Source organism: Acomys minous (assembly GCF_964271855.1).
Source record: "Acomys minous genome assembly, chromosome: 6".
Classification (NCBI taxonomy): domain Eukaryota; kingdom Metazoa; phylum Chordata; class Mammalia; order Rodentia; family Muridae; genus Acomys; species Acomys minous.
The window spans coordinates 14,964,136-14,987,593 of NC_140487.1; the positions used below are offsets into that span (position 1 = coordinate 14,964,136).

Sequence of the window (23,458 nt, forward strand, 5' to 3'; positions counted from 1 at the left end):
ACATTGCTATATTGTTTATAGGTAACATATCCTGAAATGTCAAGTGATTCATATTTATGAGCAGTTATAGGTTTTATACAGTATACCAACTCTCATGGAGTCAGGAGTTACCTGGGTTGGGAGTGTGCCACACATGGGTTAACTTGTCAATGATCCAACTCCTACAGTTCAGAGATTTTGAAGCTGCCTGTACTGAAGGGTCGGAGTTTGGGATTTTAGTTTTGCTTCATTTCCTACTGATAAAGTAACGTGGTCCTACTATGTCTAATGTGTCCAACATGTAGCTCATGCCACAGTCAATGTACCAGACCTTCTTAGGCAGTTAGTCCCCTGAGTATGCAAAGAGAGGTCACAGCTACTGAGTTCTGCAGAGTGGCCTCGGAGCCTGCTTTTCAACTGATATCAGAAACCTGCAAAAATGTCTTCTTTCATATATGGAACACATTTTTGCCTACCAACGTTCTAATGGAATTTCTGCATGGTGAAGTCAGAGAGCTAAAACTGATCTTTCCCAAAGGCGTTTGCAGCCACATATGTACATGTGATTTCGATTCCAACAGCTACACATGCTAGTGCTGGGCTTGGTCTCTGAGCTGGGGACAGTAGCAGGAGGCAGCAGAGACGTTTCATGGGACAGCTGGTGCCAGAAACAGCAGAGCTTCCTGTAGGCACAGAAAACCTCCTAAAGCAGAGGAATGCCAGTGAAATTCTGAGTGCTTTGGAAACTTCGTATAGCTTTCTGCTCCAGATTCTTAAATGATTTTGTTGAAATCATCTATTTGCTAACAAATGCTTATTCAGTGTGATATCTACTCAGACTATTTGTAAGAATCTACCTTGGTGGAGATTCATTTGCCAGCTGTAAATATTGGCTGACTTACAGTTGTGCAGTGACTATAGATGAATCATCTTTATCGATTCCAAAACTTCATTCCCCAAGTAGATCTCGTGAGGATTATTTTCATAATTTATTCACGTTACATCCTAATTGCAATCTCCTCACTCTTACCTTCCTGTTCCCACCCTCCCTACCTCTTTTGTCCTGTTGCCCTCCCCTAGACCTCTGACAGGTGGGGGTCCTCCTTTCCCGCTGTCTGACCATAGCCTATCAGGTCTCATCCGGATAGTTTAAAGCTCAGTTCTAGTTCAGTTGTTATGAAAGGATCTTAGGACTCAAATATATAACAAGTCCATATTTAGAGGTGATGGTGTTGGTCCACAGCCCAAATGGAGAAGCACACCCTGCTTTTTTACAAAGGCAAACAGAAGCACCCTCCAATTCCAGAGCCAAGGGCTGCCATTGCTAGAGGTTTGTTCTTAAGATCCTCAAACAGTAAGCCATAGCCTCCTTTCTCTTTCCATTTTTTTTTTTGATGTTAGGAACTATAATATAAAATACTTTAAATATATTCAGATATATAGATATAAACAGGAAATATGGAGGGAGGCACAGAAAGAGAAAGGGGATGGAGGGGAATAGGAGAGAGAGAGAGAGAGAGAGAGAGAGAGAGAGAGAGAGAGAGAGAGAGAGAGAGAGAGAAATTCCAGAGCACAGGTTTCAAATGGCATTCAGAGATATCTGTTTTTGCTGCATAATTTCAGACATGTAGCTTGAATGCTTGTATAGAGCCTCTTTTTATATGCTAGTGCATCATGTATATTTGTGTGTGTGTATATATATTTGTGTGTGTGGATCATGTGTATTGGTGCAGGTGTACATATGACATATCATGCATCTGGAGGTAGGTCATAGGACAACCTCTGCCCTCACCTGCTACTTTCTTATTTGAGACATGGTCTCTGCTGCTGTTATTCTTCGGCTCATGCCAGACCATCTGGCCTGTGAGCTCCTGGGGTTCTCCTGCCTTTGCCCCTCATCTTTCTGAAGATTCTCTAGAACCATAATCACGTGCTACCTATCTGTGTTTGCATGAAACCTGAAGATTTAAACTCAGGTGCTCACGCTAATTGTAAAACTGATGTTTGCTTAGCTGTCTTCTCAGCTTAAGGGCACATGCTTTCGGTTTGTTTATTTGCTCTTGTTCTTTATTTGTTTGTTTGCCAGTAGTGTATGATACCGAATTTATAGTCTATTGGTTTTGTACGCTTCTCTGGAGAATGATAATCTCTGCAGGAACTGTTTGAAAGAGCGACAATTCACGGTGTGCTCGGAGACTTTCTAAAAATCAGCTAGCATCAAGATCCTCAGGCTTTGCTTAGAGGCAAGGGATGCGGTATGTAGGAGACGGAGACCCATACTCTAGGCTACTTTCCTTTTGTGGACGTTGACGGGAAGGAAGCGAACTTCTGGCTGCTGGAGAACCCAGAGAAGAGTTCATTTTATCATCTGGTGACTTGAGAAAGCAATGGAAATAGTGATAGATTGTCTAGAGCCTTTGTTAACAGATGGGAACGTTTCAACTCGATCTTAAGAAAATAGAAACTGTTGGAGGTTTCTGTTTAAGCATATAAAGGATGGCATGACAGTGCGTTTCAGAACATGTAATGTGCAGCCTTCAGAAAAAGGTAGTTTTCAGGAACACAATCATAAATCACTAAACACACTATAAAGTTGGTTTTATGTGCAGAGATTTAAATAGCTTCAATTTCTCACAAAGTATAACATAAATTAACAAGGATGAAATAAATTAGCATTTGTCAGATTGAGAAAGGTCTTTGTTTTTTTTTTTTGTTGTTGTTGTTTTGTTTTTATCCCTCAATGAAATCTTTTAACACAAATGCTAGTTTGCTTGTCAGTTTTCAATATTATCTGGTTCCACTCTCCAGTAAAAGGTGTTCTGATAACATCTGCTTCTCGCTCTCCAAGCCAGGGTTCAGTTCTAGTAAGTCCTGGACATCTGGCTGTCCTAAGAGCACTGCATAAATGAAGGAAAGCTGTCCCAGTGACCAGAGTATCCTGCTGAAAAGCATCACTTGTCCATATCTTACTTCCCTCCGAGGCATGCTTTTGTAGAAACATAAGGAACCAAAGTGTATTTATTCTCTGAGCTGTGTGATGTCAGCATTTTCTGACCAATATAAAGCGGGGAATGACTTAGAATGAAGGATGAATAATCTAGTAAGTATGTATGACCCTGGACTCAGTTTAGTCTTATTAATAGTCATGAAATAAACACCAGAGTGTTTATGGAAGCATGTGGGGCATCTGTAAGGCCATGTGTGAAAGGCACAGATTTAAATGAGTCCTGGTGTGTTATCCCTCCTTCTCCTCTATCACTTTGGCTCTGAGCTTATAATTTATACATACATACATAAATACATACATACATACATACATACATATATACATACATGCATGCATGCATATGGCATTCAAAACTTTCAGTAGAGCCCTGGTCCTTAGTTGTGGATGAGCCCATTGGATAAGACTTCCTACTGGTTACTTTCTAGATTCATCTATATCAAGTAAGGATGTGAATGGTGAGATATTTATGATTTACTAGAAAACTGGTTCTTCTCAGTTGTTTTTTTCAGAATTGACACATTCGCCACACTCAAAGCTCAAAGCTTCTAAGATTTTAATAACTCCTCTCCTTTTAGCTCCTGCTGTCTACCAGGTAATAGAGTTTCTACTTACTGTTTGTTCATAGTTCATAATAGTTTAGTGTGTGGTACTATTGCTGATTCCCTCATAAATGCCTTCAGCAGAAAGACATATCCTCACCGGCACCCTGTTACTTTCTGGGTATATGATATGGAGAAGAGATAAAGCCTGCATTGCCAGATGTATAAAATAAATCATACTCAAATAAATCTACTGGGGAGAGACATGATACTGATATTAAATAAAATGACTGAAATTCTGTATGCATGTTCATATGTGTACATGTGCACATGTGTGTAGGTGTATGTGTATATTTATGAATAAACATGTGACGCTTAGAGAGTAGCCTCATGCCTCGTCATTCCTCACTCCTGAGGTGCCATCCACCTTCCATGGGAACAGTGTCTCTCAGTGAATAGGTTATGGTGACTGTCCAGCTAGCACCACAGATCTCCTAGGCTCTGCCATCCCATGGGTGGGGGATTACAAGTATGTGCCACCATGTCTGACATTTCAAACACTTGGGTTAAATAGATAAAATCTAAATCCTCATGCTTTCAAAGCCAGCAAACTATCGGCTAAGCTATCTTCCCAGCTCAAGCTGAATCATTCTTTTAACCAATAGGTTTATAAAATTCCCACATATAACTCTCAAAAATAGGCTATGATTAGACTGATATAGAGAGAGATAGATGACATACAGACAAGCAGGTGATAATATGAAACTCTGCTTTACAGAGTAGTTTGAAGGAGTCCATGGCATGTTCTAGAAAGCCTCCGGGTTTGCTGTAGACATGCAGTGATAAGACAATGCCATTTCCACATCTTTTGGCCTGACTACTCGATTAGGAAGAACTCAAGTGTGTGGGTGGCAGGGAGGTGCGGTGGGGACAAAGTAAAACAAAACCCTTCCTATCCACCTGCCCCTAGCTCACTCACCTGTCACCAAGTAAAACTAACAATAATTTTCTCATAAGGTTTTTCTGAGCATAAAATTATTTACTGTTCTATACACTTCCCAAATGTAAATGCTAGAAAAGTATCTGACAGTCAGTGCTTATTGCATTTATTATTAATACTAATCATGATGATAGTCTCTGTCTTCAATCCTATATTGTAGCTCATTATTTCACCTTGCTGCTTGAAATTACATAAAATCCAAATGCCTTTTTTTGTTCCAAATCTTTTAAGGTAATGCTCACTAATAGGAGGTCATTGTATGTATGTATGTATGTATGTGTGTATATATATATATATATATATATATATATATATATATATATAGAGAGAGAGAGAGAGAGAGAGAGAGAGACTCTTACATGCACACTGTATCTACATAACTCCTATCCCTTTCTACTTATACAACTCTTTCCAGAACACTGCCTAAACCACTCAAGTTCATATATATATATATATATATATATATATATATATATATATATATATACATAAATATGTATATATACATATAACATAATGAGCCTATTTAATGTTGCTTGTATCTAGTGTGGACCATATTGAATTGAATAACCTATGTAGAATCAAGTCCCTGGAGGAAACTGATTTTTCCTCTCTCAGCAGCCACTGATCACCTGTAGATCTTCACCTATTAGTGTGACCATATAGAATTTGCTGGTCCATATTGACTGTAAATTGGTATTTTAATTATGGCAGTTTTGTTCAAGCAATTAGACTGTGGATATTTCGTGAGTGCATTTTTCTCTTCAAGTCTAGGGGACAGTATTTCACAACAGCTGTTTTTGTCTTCTTCTGGCTTTTTACGATCATATCATCCACTCTTCTGTGGTTTTCTCTGGGCCATGAGTGCAGGAGTAGCATTGAAGGTACAGTATTGGCGCTGGACACCCAAAGTCACTTTTCTATACATTTGAGTGGTTATGAATCTCTATAATGCTCTCCATGAATTTCAGAAATAAACTTATTTGCTGATGGGTGAGAGATACACTTGCCTGTGGTTATAAGGAAATGTGATTTGGAAACAGAAATTATATGGTTGTAGAAACTGGTGGTAGCAGAGTCTCCTTTGGGGTCCACGGCATCGCCAGACACGGGTTATTATCTCTATTCATAGTATGAACTCACTCCTGTTGATCCGGCCTTAGCTCTGAAAAGGCAACTCCTGGTTACTCACAAAATAAAGTGCTGCCCCTTCACAATTTTGGATCTCTTGCCAGTTCATTTTCATAGGATTTAGGCCAGACAGGGCTGCCAAGTGTTTCCTTCCCTTGGCAGATTGCACAGTACCTCCAATGCTGTGAGAACCAGCGCTCAAGGAGGCATTCAAAGTCACGTTCATACCAATCACTTACCATGTCCAAAGTATGTAGTGTCTTCAGCAATAACACTTTCAAATAAGCAAGGTTTGAAGTGCAATTAAGCAATGATGATGGCCTATGTTATCTTGAGAAATTTGTATTTCTCCAACAAAAAACTCATGAGGAGCTTTCCAATGCCTTATACTAGGGTTTTTATTAAATGATACATAATTATTGAGTGGAGTCCCATCACCTTATGTAATGTAACTTCATTGAATATAACACTACTAATAATACTAATAATAAATGTTATATCATTATATGCATTATATATAATGTAAATAAGCATACAATAATGTTTCTCTATGGCTTTTCAAGGATATAATAATAAATAGTTATTATTTATCTCTTCCTCTCCCATCTTCCCCTTATTATCCTTCCCTCTAGTTAAAGTCCTCCCTCAGTAACCTCATAATCCAGCTCATAGCCCCTGGCTTCTCCATTACCCAGCCTAGAACTCCTTCTCCTCTGCCCCTGCCGTTGTCCCTTTGTATTTTCCTGGTTTGAAGATATCAGGGTATATGCTTAAATCTAGAGACTCTGACCTAGGGGAGACACATGAGGCCACATACAGCAATTGTCTTTCTGGGTTAGGTTAACCTCGCAAAGTGCACCATTTTCCAGCTCTGTTCATTCATTTGCTGCCATTTTCCTGGTTTCTTTTTTATTTATAGCTAAATACTTGTGTAAATTACCACACTTTCATTATTCATTTATCACCTGAGGAGCATTAGTTTTTATTTTTTTAATTCCTAGCCTATTATGGCTAGAATGGAAAAAATCTTGGCTGAGCAAGTATCTCTGGAGTAAGATATCAAATCCTTTGTGTCTCCGACAGGGAGGGGCATATATTCTGACAGAAAATTCTGAAAAGGACGCAGGGAGCGAGGGTCCTCAATCCCTGTTGGTGGGTTTCAGGTCAGTGCAGCCACTATGGACGTCAGTGTGTAGAGATCTCAAAGACCCAAAAGTACATCTAGCACAAGCTATCTTACACTAGGCATGCACGAGTGCTGGAAATATAAGCGAAGTTGTCTTTTTAATAGGTTCTCGCCTTATATGTTACATCCCGACTAGAGTTTCCCTCGCTGCACTGCCTCCAGGTCCACTTCCTGTCCATTTCCTCTTCAGAAAAAAAAAAAACAAAACACAAAACAAAATAAAACAACAGAACAAAACAATACTCCAAAAGACAAAAGTCAAACAAGAAAAAAAAAAAATAAGGTTCACCAAGACAAGGTAAAAGCCCGTTCATCAAGGCTGAATAAGGCAACCCAAATGGAAGAACAGTCCCAAGAGCAGGCAAAAAAAAAAAAAAAAAAAAAAAAAAAAAAAAAAAAAAAGAAGCAGAGAGACACACACTATCAGTATTAGGAGTCTCGCAAAACAACCAAACTAACAGCCACTGCATATACACAGAGGATCAGGGGCAGGCCCCATGCTTGCCCACTGTGAGCCCTGCTTAGTTGATTCATTTTGCCATGTTCTTCTGGTGTCCACCATCCTCACTGACTCCCACAACCTTTCCTTCCACTTTTCTGCTGGATCCTGAGCTCCAAAAGTTGAGACCCAATGGGGATCTCTAATTTAGAACCCCCTCAACCCCCACACACAATGTCTGGTTGTATAAGCAAAGCTTGTAATGTTTTTTTTTTTTTACTAGTTATTGCCAACTCTGTATTATAAGGCTAAGAAATCAATCTTTTTTCTTTGGTCCAATATATTATTTCATGACAGAAAACATCAATTAAATTTATCTCAACCTGGCACCTTCTAATATATGGTCACCATAGTAACCCACTACTTCATGTCACCTTCTCTGCTCCCTAATAGACTTACATAATTATGACATGATAGTAATCAATCACACACACACACACACACTTTGTACATGCCCCACATAGAAGTATTAATCATAATTGGATATTATCCTTGTGTTTGTTTAATTTCTTACATTTGAAGCTGACATTGAAAAAATTAACATCTATTAGAAACTGTTTTTAACTTGTGATAGATCTTTAACTGAATTGACTCTTTGACACATATGTGCATGTATACAGCGCATTCTGATATTCTGATTACTGTAACCCCTATCCTCCTCTCTCCCTCCTACCCTTATTATTCTACCCTGCTCTGGCCCTTCCTCCATACAGATTCTTTTCAAATGTTTTTGCCTCATGTTCATTCATTAATTATTTATTTTTGTTTTTTGTTTTGTTTTGTTTTGTATTGTTTTTGAGATTCACTGAGTTTAACTAGCATGATCAGTGTGACCTTGGGTTTGGAAACTGTATTTGTTTGGGGTTTTAATAAGTACTACCAAGTCCCTGTAGAGCAAAGCAAACACTTGTGAAGTTGAGAGTTGGCACAAAGCATGGGTTTCTGAAGCCCTCATGCCAGTTGGTTTCCAGTTGAGCATTGGCGTCTGCCTCAGCTAAAGCACCAACTGCAAGAACCTTATAATTTAGAGCCAGTTAAAGCTATGAGAAGAGGCTGAGAATGGGATGATTGAGAACTGAGCACTGCTTTCAAAAAATCTAAGGTCAAATTACATAACACAGTTTAGAAGTGCCAGCTATTTAGCAGGCTTCCTAGCATCAGTCAGTCAGGATGCTTCCCTATAAGATGGAATTAAGTACACATATACAAGGGTAATGAAATCACCAAATTAAGTATATGAGTTCATCTTTAAACTTGGGCTTCACAAAGTGTTCCAACGGACAGTGCTAACAACAGTACCGTTAACAGGTAGTGTTGTAAAACTGCTTAGAAAGATATGAAACATGAAATGCAACCTGCCCTAATTGTCACGTCCCTCCTCTGATGGGAAGAAAGTGTCTCATAGTCTTAGCCTACAAACTTCCCAGAGTGTTGTCACACTCACCGATGACCAGATCTGTGTCTGCCTACAAGACAGCCACATTTCTAAAAATCAGGTGAATTTACCTAAAGAACTCACTTTATCTCAAAGCAACACGACATAGTAACAGTGTTGACGTCTCAGTTTGTACCAGGCAGCCAAGGAAATTGTGCTAATAGGCAATAATGGTCAAATTATCTAGAAAAGATGAAAAGAGATCATTTATCTCTTCATTGTACATGGACTATGAACTGTTAAAGTTTTACATGAAGTTCAATACTTGCTAATGTAAAGGAAGATAGTATCAGGAAAGGTAATAAATCTAAAAGGAAATGAATTGTGTACATTTTATAAAAATGAGGTTATGGGGAGCATTATTTGGTCATTTATTTTTGCTTGATTCTCAGAAGTAACTCTCAATGCGAGGATGAAAACTTCCTCATCACAAAGAAAATGCAATAATCAGTGTTCTACCTATGGCAACCATTAATGCCAGCACTTATGCAACATTTGAGCACAGGCAGGCTTTGCTCTGCTGTCATAGGATAACAGCACTTACTCACAGACCTCTTTTTAGCCATTCTCAGATGATTTCTTTCTCAGACTTTTCAAGTTCAACAAATTGACTTTGATGTTTCCAGTTCTAATTGTCTTGAGGGAGTACAGTTTTCAAAAATATGCATGGGCGTAGGATTAAGACAACAGGTTGTAAGTTCTTATAAGTGAAATGGACCTGCCTCCCTCTGCGGGTAATTAGAGCAAATGAATATGCAACCTGAATGAGATGAAATGATCAGTGAATTCTCCCATGAGGCCACATAACTATCTCCCCAACAGGCTGCCTCTGTGAATATACAGTATTTGTTACTGAGTTTGGACAAGAGTCTAGCTAAGAGTCAATATAATTCTAGGAAAATGCAAGCTATGGGGACTCTTCATTTTTGACATCCATAATGTCATCTTTAGCTTTATTTGTTAACATTACAATTTTGAATCATCTATGCCTCAGATACAAGGAGAATTAAAAAGACAAATACTTTATTTAAAAAACAAATACGTTATTTGTAAAATAAATCTTAAAGATACATTTAGAGTATATTAGAGTATATCTCTATATTATGTGGATAAATGGATGAACATTTTAATACTTATTGAACATTTAATAGGGATATTCACAAGTGTTTTATATTAATAATAGAGGCTGGAGATGTGGATGGCTCAAGGGTTAAAAACACTTGCTAATCCTCCATGCTCATTGCTCTGCTCAGCACCCATGTTAAGCACCTCACAACCATCTACAACATCCAGAGAATCAGCTCCCCTCTGCTAGACTGCACACAGCACACACATGCAGACATACACAGACATACAAAAGACTGTGCACACAGCACACACACATGCAGACATACACAGACATACAAAGGACTGTACACAGCACACACATGCAGACATACACAGACATACAAAAGACTGTGCACACAGCACACACATGCAGACATACACAGACATACAAAAGACTGTGCACACAGCACACACATGCAGACATACACAGACATACAAAAGACTGTGCACACAGCACACACATGCAGACATACACAGACATACAAAAGACTGTGCACAGCACACACATGCAGACATACACAGACATACAAAAGACTGTGCACACAGCACACACATGCAGACATACACAGACATACAAAAGACTGTGCACACAGCACACACATGCAGACATACACAGACATACAAAAGGTAAAACTTAAGAAGATACAAATTAGGTTGACATATTTGAATAAGTTCATATTATGACTGTAAGTCAAAACTGATATAAGATTATGCTAAAGCACATATTACATTTTATATTCCAAAAATATTGAAGCTAAGCAGACATGTCTACTTAACTCAGTAGAGCAAAAGGAAAGTAACATATGTTAACTGTTTTAGATTTTCCCTTTTCTAAGTTAAACCTAAAATGAATAAGAAAAATGTCTTAAACTCAGCTTCGGTCAGTTTTTCTGAATGCCCCTTATTTTCTATTTCTTGTGAGCAGCTTCACCACCACCACTACCCCCACACAGCACACACACACACACACACACACACACACACACACACACACACACACACACACACACACAAGAGGCAAGACAAATCTTAGTGATTGGCTTGTTTTTTTCCACTGCACTTTGCAAAATGTTAACATATTTTCAGTGAAACTGTAAATCATGTGCCTTTTAAAAAATTAAACTGTCCAATCTGATTTTACGCTGGGATCTCTAACTGCCTGCAGTTCTGAGGTAGAAATATCAATGATTTGTTACAGCTTTTGCCAACAAGAGAAACTGCCTTTGACCTTCCAGTCCTGTGTGATCACCAAAGAGTGCCAGGTGTCCGAGTGGTTGGAGTGGAGCCCATGTTCAAAAACATGCCATGATGTCACATCCCCTACAGGCACCCGAGTAAGGACAAGGACCATCAGGCAGTTCCCGATTGGAAGTGAAAAGGAATGTCCAGAACTTGAGGAGAAAGAACCCTGTGTGTCTCAGGGAGATGGAGCCGTCCTCTGTGCTACGTGAGTAAAAGAAAGAATGTGGTGTGTTCAAATGCCATGTGCCTTTAGCTAGCTGATATCACAAATATTTAGTACTCGTCATTTCAGTATTTTGAATTAAATATTATTCCAGACTCAAATGTGTGGAAACAGTGGATTCTTTTCATGTTTTAAGCAGAAAACTAGAATATCTCGTTACACGCTTTATCCATTGCAAATGTGCTTCTTTTACAGAATGAAAGTGTGTTTAACAACTGTACTTCTAAATCCCATGAAGAATATACTTTTAACAGCAATTCTCTTAGTGCGTTCTATAATACTGCTTGGTGATTATGTTAGTAGATGACACACAGTGAGGACGTTAGACTGGACAGGTTGCTTATGTCTCTGTTGCAATGGTTCACTACCATCAGTAGAGATATAGGTGGTATGCAAATGAGTGTGTCCATGTTCCAATAAAGCTTTATTGACAAAAGCAAAGAACATGTTGACTTTGTCTTTGGTCCACCATTTGTCCACCTCTTATATTTTAGATCATAGGTCCCTATGACCTAGTAAAATTCAGTAATGTATATAACAATTTTTATTAAATAGAGTAAATAGCAATTGCCTAATAAATGTTCTTTGACTGCCGATGAAATAAGATTAGTTCTGAAATATTTGTCACTCTAGCAGTATTGTCCTTAAGAATACTATCTCCAAGATACCGCAATGAATTATCTTGACAACATTTCTTCTTTGTATATAGAATATTTTAAAGCAAATTAGAGAATCTTAGTGTACATACTCCACTGGGAGCTTATGTCAATTGTTCATGCATTCAAAGAACATGGATACAGTGTGAACTTCATAAACCAGTGAAGAGGCAAATCAGTGCTATTAATACATCTATACATGATACCAAAAATAGCAAAGATTTACACGAAGTCTTCTATAGCGTTTCGGCGTCATCCACAATCTGCCCATATAACTAGGGACTAAAAATTCCAGGTTCCTTTTCATGCGCTCCAGACCCTACTGACTACAGTGGTTCTTCTCTGTTTGAGGACTTCAAGGATACTGCCCAGTCTTCTAGCATGTGGGCTCTCCAGGCAGTTTCTTCTGCTTTTGTCTGACAGTGGGTCCTCATTTTTTACCATTTCAATTTTTCAAGTAACACTAATGCAATAAGCAGATAAAAATGGTTCTCCTGTTATTGTCTCTATTTCCTAGGGTAGCACTTTTCCTAGAAATATCAGCTATTTATATTGTTGACAGTCTGTTTCTATCATAGGACTCCTTAGTGTAACTTACACTGGAATGTCATTCTAGTTTTTTTATGTCATTCGAATTCCTTTAGAAAATCAGTTCATTGTTGTTATTTTTCTATATTCCATTCCTACAACCAAGTAGCAATTATCCGTGTTTCTAGAAAAGCCCTTCCTTCATAAACAAGGTTGACTGCTGTTCTTTGATGGCCTAGTCCCACATCTGTGCAGCCTTAAATCCCCACTTTTAGAAATGAAAATGGAAAGGAATCTCAAGTTCACTGGCAGATTACTCACCTTTGACAGAGCCAAGCACCCAGAACAGACAACTAAGGGCACCTTTAACCATTGTGTCTAATTGACATAAACACATCCATTTGTATCTATGCTCGCTATTAATCTGATCCATGGGGAAGCATCTTGGTTAGACTGACAAAGTGCTACTTGAGCCATTTCCTCCGGGCTTTTAAGGTATCCATTTTCCTAGAGATGGAGGATGCCATCACTTTCTATTGTTGGTGACAAGAGGAAATGCTTCCCGGTCTAGCTCCTTGTAGGGAGAGACAGGCTGACAACTCCAACATCCCTTTCACATCGTAATCCTGATTGGATGTCTGAGAAGCAGGGATCATCTTTTCTGTGCTCGAATAACAACATAGTCAGCTCTTCCCATAACTCACTGATGTTCATCAGGAATGCAGGGCCCTACAGAGCATGTATATGAAAAAATTCTGGTTCTTGACAGTAATGAGAAAGCTCTGAATTGCTATGTTACATTTTTAAATCCTAGCATGCAATTATAATCTTGCTCCAATATGAATAAGCAATTTTCCTGCATTTTATTAAAAGCAAAACAAGTGTTTGGGCTCATAATCACTTAGAATGTTTGGCATTCTCAGATTCAGCCTTCCTTTGTTTATAAGTATCAAGAAAGGGAGAGCTTGAGTTCAGTTTAATTGCACATAAAATTTCATGTTTTTAGCATTATATTCTTATTTCATAAAATATTGATAAGCAGCTTCCAGGAGTTGCAATTAAAATGGGCTCACTCTGCATTAACCCCTCTAAAGGGAGCCCAGCTGAGGACACCGAAACAAATGAAACTGAATCTGCCTCAGACTGGGAGTCTACACTGGATCCAGAGGAAAATGCCTTTTGAGTTTAAGTTTTAGAAGAAAATCTGAAAAGAGTAGAAAAACATTTTCCTGAATAAACACTGCCGCCACCCTGGCGTTATCCTTATCTAGGTATGGCTGGAGAACTACGGAGTGGACAGAGTGCCACGTCGACCCTTTGCTCAGTCAGCAGGACAAGAGGCGAGCCAACCAGACAGCTCTTTGTGGCGGTGGTGTCCAGACACGGGAAGTGTACTGCATCCAAACCAATGACAACATGCTCTCCCACGTAAATACACAAAAGGACAAAGAAGGTACGTGATACTTTCCTCACATAACTCACTCAGGAAGGGCCAGCAGGTGGTGGCCCTTGAGGAACATAGACAGGCCCTGGGGGACAAGAAGTGCTCCCTACTTTTCACAATGTGCTTGGAGTCTAAGCCAGCTAAAGGGAGCCCTACAAAGCCAGGCGTGGAGGCACACACCTTTAATCCCAGCACTCTGGAGGCATAGGTACGCAGATCGCTGTGAGTTCAGGCCAGCATGGTCTACAAAGTGAGTCTAGGACAGCCAAGGCTACACAGAGAAACCTTATCTCAAAAAGCTAAAAACCACAAACAAACAAACAAAAGAGCAATCAGAGGAAGGACAGCAAGTTACCAAGAAGAGACTTGATACCCTATGAGCATATAGAGGGGGAGGTAATCCCCCTCAGGAACAGTCATAGGGGAGGGGAATAAGGGGAAATTGGGAGGGAGGGAAGAATGGGAGGATTCAAGGGATGGGATAACCATTGAGATGTAACAAGAATAAATTAATAAAGGAGGAAAAAAAAAAGAAACTTAATGCAACTCTGCCTTTGGTCTGGATTAATCTATTGACAGGTCTATTTGAAAAAAAAAATAGTAAAAGTTGTTTGCATCAAAATTTAGGAGTAATTACTTATAAAACTAAAATAAATGTTACTTTGTAAGTATACACATATAATATATAAAGTAACAAAATAATGAATAGGAAATTTACAACCAACTTTTTTCTTAAATCACACTTTGTTAAACTATGATTAAGAATGAACTAATCAAGATACTACAATTTTCTGTATATAGTTGTTATTTTGTTGTTACTATCTTGTTGCACAATTGTAATTTATTTTTTTATAATTTATTATATGTATCTTATATTATACAGACTGAGTATATATATATGTATATATATTGCCTGTCTGTGTAATATATAAGTATATATTGTAATATGTTATGTAATAAATATAATTATTATCAATTAAATATATTACTTAAGTATATATAATATTTATATATTTATCCTGCCCAGTCCATGTAATGTTATGTGGATGTATATAACATCAGAGCTCAGCATTTGGAGAGTTCTTCCCTAGGGAAGACTATTGTTCCTGCTCTTGACATCCTTTAGTTACTTGCAGTTCATCCTTTAGAGTGTTGCCCACATGCACTATTCCCCGTCTATGCTAGCACGTCTACTAAGGCCATCCTTTTTCTTGTTCAGGCCGCTGCGTAGATGCGACATCCTGGGTATAGTGTCTCTGACATTTCTGGGAGACCGAAATGTCACAGCAAACTTTCTGTTCCTCTTACTCTAACAATCTTCCCACTTTCGCTTCTGCTATGATCTCTGACCTCAGATGCCAGAGCACCTGGTGCTGGAAACCTGCCAAATACTTGAGGCTAGAGAAGTCATGGGTCTTGGAGGAGAGCCTCCAATTGCCACTTTAAGAAGCCAATGTAATTCCTAACTACATTTTAAATACTTGCCCTTATATTTACAGATAAGTATGGGGCTCACCCTCTGTTTGTCATTTGTTTTTTTAAATTTCAGTTTGGGGGCTGGGTGGATCTGTGCAAAAGGGCAGCTGTATTCAAAATGGTCTGGTTTTTCAATAGGGTCTCCATTGTTATCAGATCAAGCTCATACTTCGTGTTTTTAAACAGTTTTGTAAGCAGCTCTTCTCTCACGCTCTTTAACTGAGCACCAACAAAATTCCTAGGGCTGATCCATCCAACAGGCATTTATTGAATATCAACAAGCTGGATATCACCAAAGACCCAATATGTCAGTGACCAAAGATAAGTGGTAAAGTTTTGTATTTGCAACTTCCAAAATTGAATTGTTTTGTATCCACTAATTTTCCCCCAGCATGTCAGCTCATTTGTGAATATAGCCTTAGGACATAGTTTACTACTAATGTACCTTTAGGTTATAAGGACCTAGCATAAAACACAAATGTTAGTACATTAATATTTTCTTAGCCACTTTAATGGCTGCATTTTTAAAACTTTTAGGTAGATTTATTGCAGCAGGCTATCAGAGTAGTATAATTTCATTGCTCAGGGTAGATCAGATTTTAGTTCCTGAATGTCAATTATGTCTTGGAGGTTATTACTTTCAAAAGATCTTGAGAATTCTGAACTGCAACTGGTTATGTTTTAAATCATTTTTTTCAGAGTCCCTCACACCTCTTCTAAACCACTGTAAAGAACGAAAAGTAACAGTGAAAGACAGGAACACAAAGACTATCATTATTAAGATGTATCTGTTAGAATAAAGCAAATGCCAAACAAAGGTCAATAGATACAAAAATAATGACTTCACCTAAATGAATATTTATGACTGGAATGTGTGGCACCAGTTATATGGGAATATATATTTTTTTATATACTAAGAACATTAATAATCCTCTTAGACACGTTTAAAACAACAACAACAACAACAACAACAAAACAACAAAAATAACCCAACTGCTTCTCCTTAAAAGTTACCTCTTTTCTTACTCAAAACAGAACATGTGACTTTTCCCTTAAGAGTTGAGTTGTTCTTAATATTTTCCAATACAAATCCATGTAGTACATCAACATCCCTGGGGTGACACACATGGATTACAAATTCAAGAGAACAGGGGACAATTAGACAGTCGGCTGTGAGGATTGTTCACAGCCTGTTTTCCATCAGTAAATATGAAAAGGCCATATGTGTATGTGTGTGTGTGTGTGTGTGTGTGTGTGTGTGTGTGTGTGTGTGTGTATGTGACAGAGAGAGAGAGAGAGAGAGAGAGAGAGAGAGAGAGAGAGAGAGAGAGACTCTTAAGTGAACTTCTATAACCAAGTTCCACTAGAAGACGATAATCTCAAGAAATCTTGACTGTGTAACAGTTGAACATTTCACCTCATAAGAAATTTATCTTGTATTTATTTCAAAGAACAAATTTCACACATTCTTTTGTACATGCACATTGTGTTCAGGGGATAAGTTGTTTTCACAAGTAACAAGGTATTTTAACATCTATTCAAAATAGAATAATTTGACTCAAAATGAATTTCCTTACACACACAGACAGACAGACAGACAGACAGACACACACACACACACACACACACACACACACACACACACACACACACACACACACATAGCAGGTGCTATGAAGTTCACATGCATTTCTTGATGATTTTACAGGTGTCAATATAAACTAAACTGCTAATGAACATCTTGTCACCTGACTAGGTCCACCTTTATTCCTCTAGTCATTATTATACATACTATTGTTAAGTAAATCAAACTACACTAGTCACAAAAACAACCCTGCCAATTTCCATTAAATTAAAGCATAAGTGATTAATGTACACATGTTTTGCACAATGCATCCTACTGCTTTAGTTGTGACAGTCAAGTTACCATCAGTAAGTTAGTGGTAGCAGCTATAGGTGAAAGGAAAACCTGTATCCAAGTGATAGTGCAGAGGGTCTACATGTAACTCATGTGCTGCTGGCGGCTGCAGGTAACTCTTGAGATCCTGACAGTGCATCTCCTACAGTATCTAGCACGAGGACTTTGGAGGGAAGGCCTGACAAGCTCCATACTGAGAGGGAGTCCTCGTGAAAATCCTGACACTTTCTGTTCATCCATCTAATTGGGATTCCGGGCAGCTGTGAGTGGTGTCTAGTTCATACCAGGACAAAAGTGACCCTTGTCAGAGTATGACAGGATGGAGTGTGCAGACGGGTGACCTGTGTGTATCTTAGACAGCTGTTAAAAATATTCATCATTGGATGTTCATCATTCGATGAGTAAGGGCAACTTGGTTGTTTCCAGGGTTCAAAGAGAAACTAAGGTATATTTTAAGTGCAATAACTTAGGAATCCTTCCGTTGGATGCAGATAAAGTATGGTCTGAATTATTAAAATTAAAATGGTGTGAAACAGTAGATCATACTGAAGGTGATTTACATCATAGAAAACTTGAAGGAGTGTTCTATAGGAAGCACATTAATGAAATCTGAATAAGAGTAGAGAGATTCGGGTTATTAAGAAAGACATCTCAGGCTGTGAGGCTGTGTCATGAGATTCAACAGCAGAAGGATTGCTGCTTATAAAAGACAGTTGGAAGAAAGAAAAATCAGCTGAACTTGACTGTGTAGAAAGGTTTACCAAATCAGATTTTCCCATGTTCTACCAAGAAATGCTGATAAAATTGTGACATTGCTTCTAAGTATAATGTGTATTCGTTATGTTTGTAGTTCTTTATCTATAGTTTTAATAATAAGCACACTTTAGCCAACACCATATCCTGAAAAAGTAAAGAAGGGCTTTGTTTAGAAGTAACTCCCTCTTATTACAGAAAGTAGTTACCACAGTACATTAAAATTTAATGGCCTGCCTTTCCTGTTTGAAATAACAGGTGGGTGGAACTCTTTCACATGACTTTTCCTTCAGAAATGTGCATCAGAGTGTCACCAGTCTGAGACTCCACAGCTTTACTGTTGAGATATTTATCCATCTCAGAAAGAGGGGTGTGCTTCCACTCTTAGAATCCTAGAAGGATGTCAAGCTGTCCCGTAGCGTGTAAATGGTCTCATGTTTCCTAAGAGTTAATATAATTTATAGGTGTAGATTACAGAGAAGAATAATTACTGACTTAAGACTGCCAACAGGTATAATTATTATACCTTCTATTAATTATCCCTGCAAGCATGTATATAAAGTTTGGTAATAAACACTCTTATTGGGAGAATTTAAGCACCTTCTATACATTTTTTTGCATGTCAAATGTTCCACTTTGTGCTCGACTAAGCCTAATATGATAAACTGAAATAGAAACAAAAGGCGTGGTGGCAACATTTCAGAAACATTGCCTGTACTGTAGATGCACTGAAATACAGTTATATGACAATTGAAACATATGAAAGCCCTGAAGGAATCAGCTCTTGCCAGTGAGTCCTCTGGAGAGGACAAGAAGACAAGGCTTGACACTCTCTGCAGTTTCCTCTTGATCAGCTGAATACAGAAAGAGAGCTGAGATGCCAAGAGGTTTCAGCCGATGGGATAAATGCTAATAAGAACTCACCTGCTGGGAATTAGATTAAGGTGGTTAGTGTTTTACCCAGAGGTGACTTCTGAGACTTTTAATGGGAGGAAGAGCCTACCCATGAGATTTCAGGAAGTATTCAAACAAAAATGCAATTAAAAAACTGTATTAGAGTAGTTCAGGAGTCAGCTAACCATGCAAACAAGGAGTCCAGCGTTTGGCTTAGGTTATGTGCTTGGTGTGTTTACAGCCCCGCTGTAAAAGTGATACAATTGGTTTGAAATTTGTCTGAAAAAAAAAATGACTGCTCAAATGTTTGAGTGGATTATCCACTTTAAAAGCCTGTACCTCAGGCAACAACCGCAGTCATGCCATGCTGCCCTTTACCTATGAAGGAGGAACTAATTGCATCTCTAAATTTGAATGGAGGTGTCAGCTCAGCCTACTAGTAATTATTAATGTGCTTTGACCAGTTTGGGCACTTAAAATTCTTTTTAATCTTAAAATTATTTGAAGGTTTTAAAACACATTTATTCTCTCTTTTCGAGTTATAGTAGCTAGTTGGACTATATTTTGTACTTTCATCCTTAAGATGACTTTCAAAGGAGCCTGAGACAGAGCTCGAAAGAACTGGGTTTCGGTTCTCCTTTTCCTTGTATGGCTCTGTGTGTCACTTAATTTTATTTTTCTGAATATGTATACTTGTAAGTAGCTCTCCCATTCCATTTTCAGCAGTATGACAGACTACATTATCTGGAAATCATCTTTTCAAAACTACTTAGGCGCACAGGATACAGTGTTATTTTCAAGGCTTTTAAGGGCAGAAGCGAAGCCTTGATTAAGGGATTCCCGGAACAATCCAGCAAACTAACGCTAGTGCTTTCTGTGGCTGTCCTGGGGTGGGCAGCATGCAGGTTGAGGGTTATGCATTGTGGTGGCTTAGGAGCAGTGAAATAGATAAAGGGCAGGACACAGAAATCGTACGTTTCTGTATCATCTAATGAGGTTAAAGCTCTGAGTGCTTTAGGAATCCCAGCTTGCCTTTCAGGGAGCTAGCAGCAAAGAAGTCAGTCTTAGCCTCAAATGGTGAAGATGAGCCTCTCCGAAAAGACATGGTGATAGTCCTGTACTCAGGCTAATTTCCCTTTCAAATTTGTGACCACTTTGGGAGTTCTAGATGCATAAAGCTGGGGGAATAATATAACAAATGGTAGCACCTGAGAATAAAAAGCAAAGATGGAAATAAAGTGAAAACACAGTACTTCCACAATACAGCGAACCAACAAAAGCTGCAAATTCCTATTCCTGTGAAGAATATCATGGGCGCACACGTTAGTTTGAATCTGTGAGCTGATTTTGATAGGATGAATTCTGCCAATCCATGAACATGGGAGATTAGTACATCTTCTGGTGTCTTCCTCATCTCTTTCTTCAGAGACTTAAAGTGTTCAATGCAGAGGCCTTTCACCTTCTTGGTGACACTTCTTCCTAGATTTTTTTTTCAGATATTGTAAATGCAAGTGTTTCTGTGATCTCTTTCTTACCATGTTTGTTATTTGTATATAGTTAATTTTGTATACTGCCACTGCTAAAAGTGTTCATCACTTCTAGAAAAACTCAGGATTAATTTTGCAGAGTGTATAATATCGTGTCTGCAAATAGGGATAAAATGACTTATTCTTTTCCTGTTTACATCCCTTTAAAATCCTTCTTTTGGCTTATGACCTTTTCTAGGGCTTTAAGTATTATATTTAAAAGGATTGTGGTAGTAGACATGTCTTTCCCCTTCCTGCTTTTGATGGTATTTTTTTCAAGTTTTGCTTTGCTAAGATGATGCTTCTTATGTGTAAGACATAGGTAGTCTTTATTACGATAGGATATGTTTCCTCTAATACCACTCTCCCTAGGACTTTTGTCATGAAAGTATGTTAGATTTTTGTTGAAGTTCTTTCCTGCTTCTATGAAAATGTTTATGTGATTTTTGTCTTTAAATCCATTTTATTATTTAAAATAATATCAATTTATGTATGTCAAACCATTCCAGTATCCTTTGGTGAATCCATCTTGATTGTGGTATTCAATTTGCAAATATTTTATTGAGAATTTTTGCATCTATGTTCATCAAGGATATATTGATTCATAATAATTGTTGTTGTTGTTGTGCTCTTACAAGACTTTGGTATTAAAGTAATAGTGGCTTAATAGAAAGAGTTTGAAAGTCATTATGTTTTTTTTTCTATTGTTTGGAATAATTTGAAAAGTATAAGTTGGTTGGGCACCTGGATTGTTGATGCTGTTTGTTACTACTGCTGCAAAATAGATAGACTAACAGACAGTACATTGTATGTAGCTTATGATGCCATATTTGTTTTGAAATTCCAGCTAAATTTTTATCATACTAAGGAAGTAACATAGCTAGAAAAATAAATGACCAGATAAATTACATGGTATTTGATAAAAATATATTCCTTAATAACTATAATTTCTAAGAATTTTGTACAGTATCTCTAGAGTACATGATTATATTTGCAAACATAAGACTCAATAGACTTATAGTTCAATGCTTATTTCAAGTGATTTACACATAAAATTGAAGGAATGAAAAACCAAAATATTATGAACACTTGCTACCTATTCCTCTTTCTCTCTTCCTGCTTTTTGCTCTAATTTACTAATAGAAAATATAGATTCCATTGACCAAAACTTTATTTTCCAAAGAGGGTAAAAAATAATTTTTGATACATGCTTCTTGAACATAGCTGTACATGATATGCTAACAAAATATATGGACAATATTAAAATAGAAGAATAATACATATTATATAATCATTTTTGATATGTTATGAGACAAGAAAGATAAATTATGACCAACAATGTAAGTATATTGCAATATTTGTAAATACCTAAATTAAAATCCTTAATACCCACTATAAAAATAATAGTTATTACTTTTATGATAATGATCATTTTATTAAGGTTTTTGGCTCATTGTTCGCTTGATTGAATGAGCAGATGCTTATTCAGGGAAGAACAGGTGAAATTGGATACTTAACATTGGACTCATTCTGTATCTGTTCTCTCAAGTATTTTATTCTTCTTCACACATGTGCAGTCATCAGTTCAGATGGTTTTTCTTAGCCTTTTTTAATCAGCTCAATGGGTTGTATTTAAACAACTGCTCGGGTGTATTAAAGAATGATATGATAAAGATAGAATTTTTCATAAAGAGCCTTGATCTTTGTCATAAAAAAAATCTTAAATCCTGGTACTATTGCATTTGCAGCTTTCTCTACTTGAAGTTCAGAACTGACCTTTGATGAGTCTGACATGAGACATTTCTATGGACACACCAGATGAGGGCTATCCACGTAGGCTCTGAGTGTGCTTCAGTGCAGCCTATCCTTCAGAGAGATGGTCCATATTAGTAAATGTCTTATTGTGATGAAATACCCTTACAGAAACAACTTAAGAGAGAAAGGAGTTATTCTACGTCACAGTCTGGGGTGAAGTCCAACATGGTGAGGGAGGCTTGGCTGCTGAACACATTGTATCCAGTCAGAAAATATACAGCAATGAATGTTGGTGCTCAGTTGGCCTTCTATTTTTCATTTAGTACAAAACTCTGGCCCATGCAATGATACTACCTAGAGTTAAGGTGGTTCTTCGCACCTCAACTTAATTTAAACAACTCACACAGAGACTCTAAACTGTCTACATAAAAACTCACAAAAATTTAAAAAAAGCTTACCCAGAGACTCCTCTCCAAGATGATTCTAGATATAGTCAAGTTGATAATCAATTCCAACCATTACAATGACTTATTTATCAGTAGTAAATGATGGGCCTTGATTATACCTTCAATGCCTAGAGACACCTGAGTACTTAAAGAAAATTCAAATCTCTGATGTTAGCAAGTGTGGTTTTGGTTCTGTAGGTCATAAAAGGGTACCGTTTTGTGTCTTGGATGATGGACCATAATAATGAGTCACCTCTTGAAATCTAGTTGCTAGGCACTGGGAAGGATTGAGATTGTGAGGAAAGCCCAGGGCTGAGTCCCAGAGATGATACAGTTTTTATGGTTTTCTGGTTATTTAAGAAGACAGTGAGTGAATCATTCCAAATATAAGCCACTCAGGATTTACTAACAGAGTTGGAGAGAGCAGGCATGTGAAAGGCCCAAAACCTTACACTTCTCATATGCTTCTATATTAATCTCTCTTTAACTCTAACACTGTTATTGGCCTTTGTGTGTGGACAAAGAGAATCACTACTATAGGATAAGTAACAGGAGTCAAGCGTACATGTTCAGAACAGCTTTCAGTCTATAGCTATTACAGTAACATCAGAGAGAAAGGGGGGATTAAAAGAACACGCTGCTTGTTTTCAGAGGTGAAGTTATCTTATCTACACTCAACAAGCCATGTCTTAGATGACTTGGCTGTACATCAGT

General features: G+C 37.8%; 1 protein-coding gene across 1 annotated transcript in view; it reads left to right on the plus strand.

Moving 5' to 3' along the window:
- THSD7A (thrombospondin type 1 domain containing 7A) overlaps nt 1-23,458 on the plus strand; it is a 363,069-nt gene that overhangs the window by 193,752 nt on the left and 145,859 nt on the right. The window contains exons 3-4 of the mRNA XM_084784371.1: nt 11,082-11,330; nt 13,804-13,985. Coding sequence (XP_084640497.1) covers nt 11,082-11,330; nt 13,804-13,985 — 431 coding nt within the window. The remainder of the gene's footprint in view (nt 1-11,081; nt 11,331-13,803; nt 13,986-23,458) is intronic.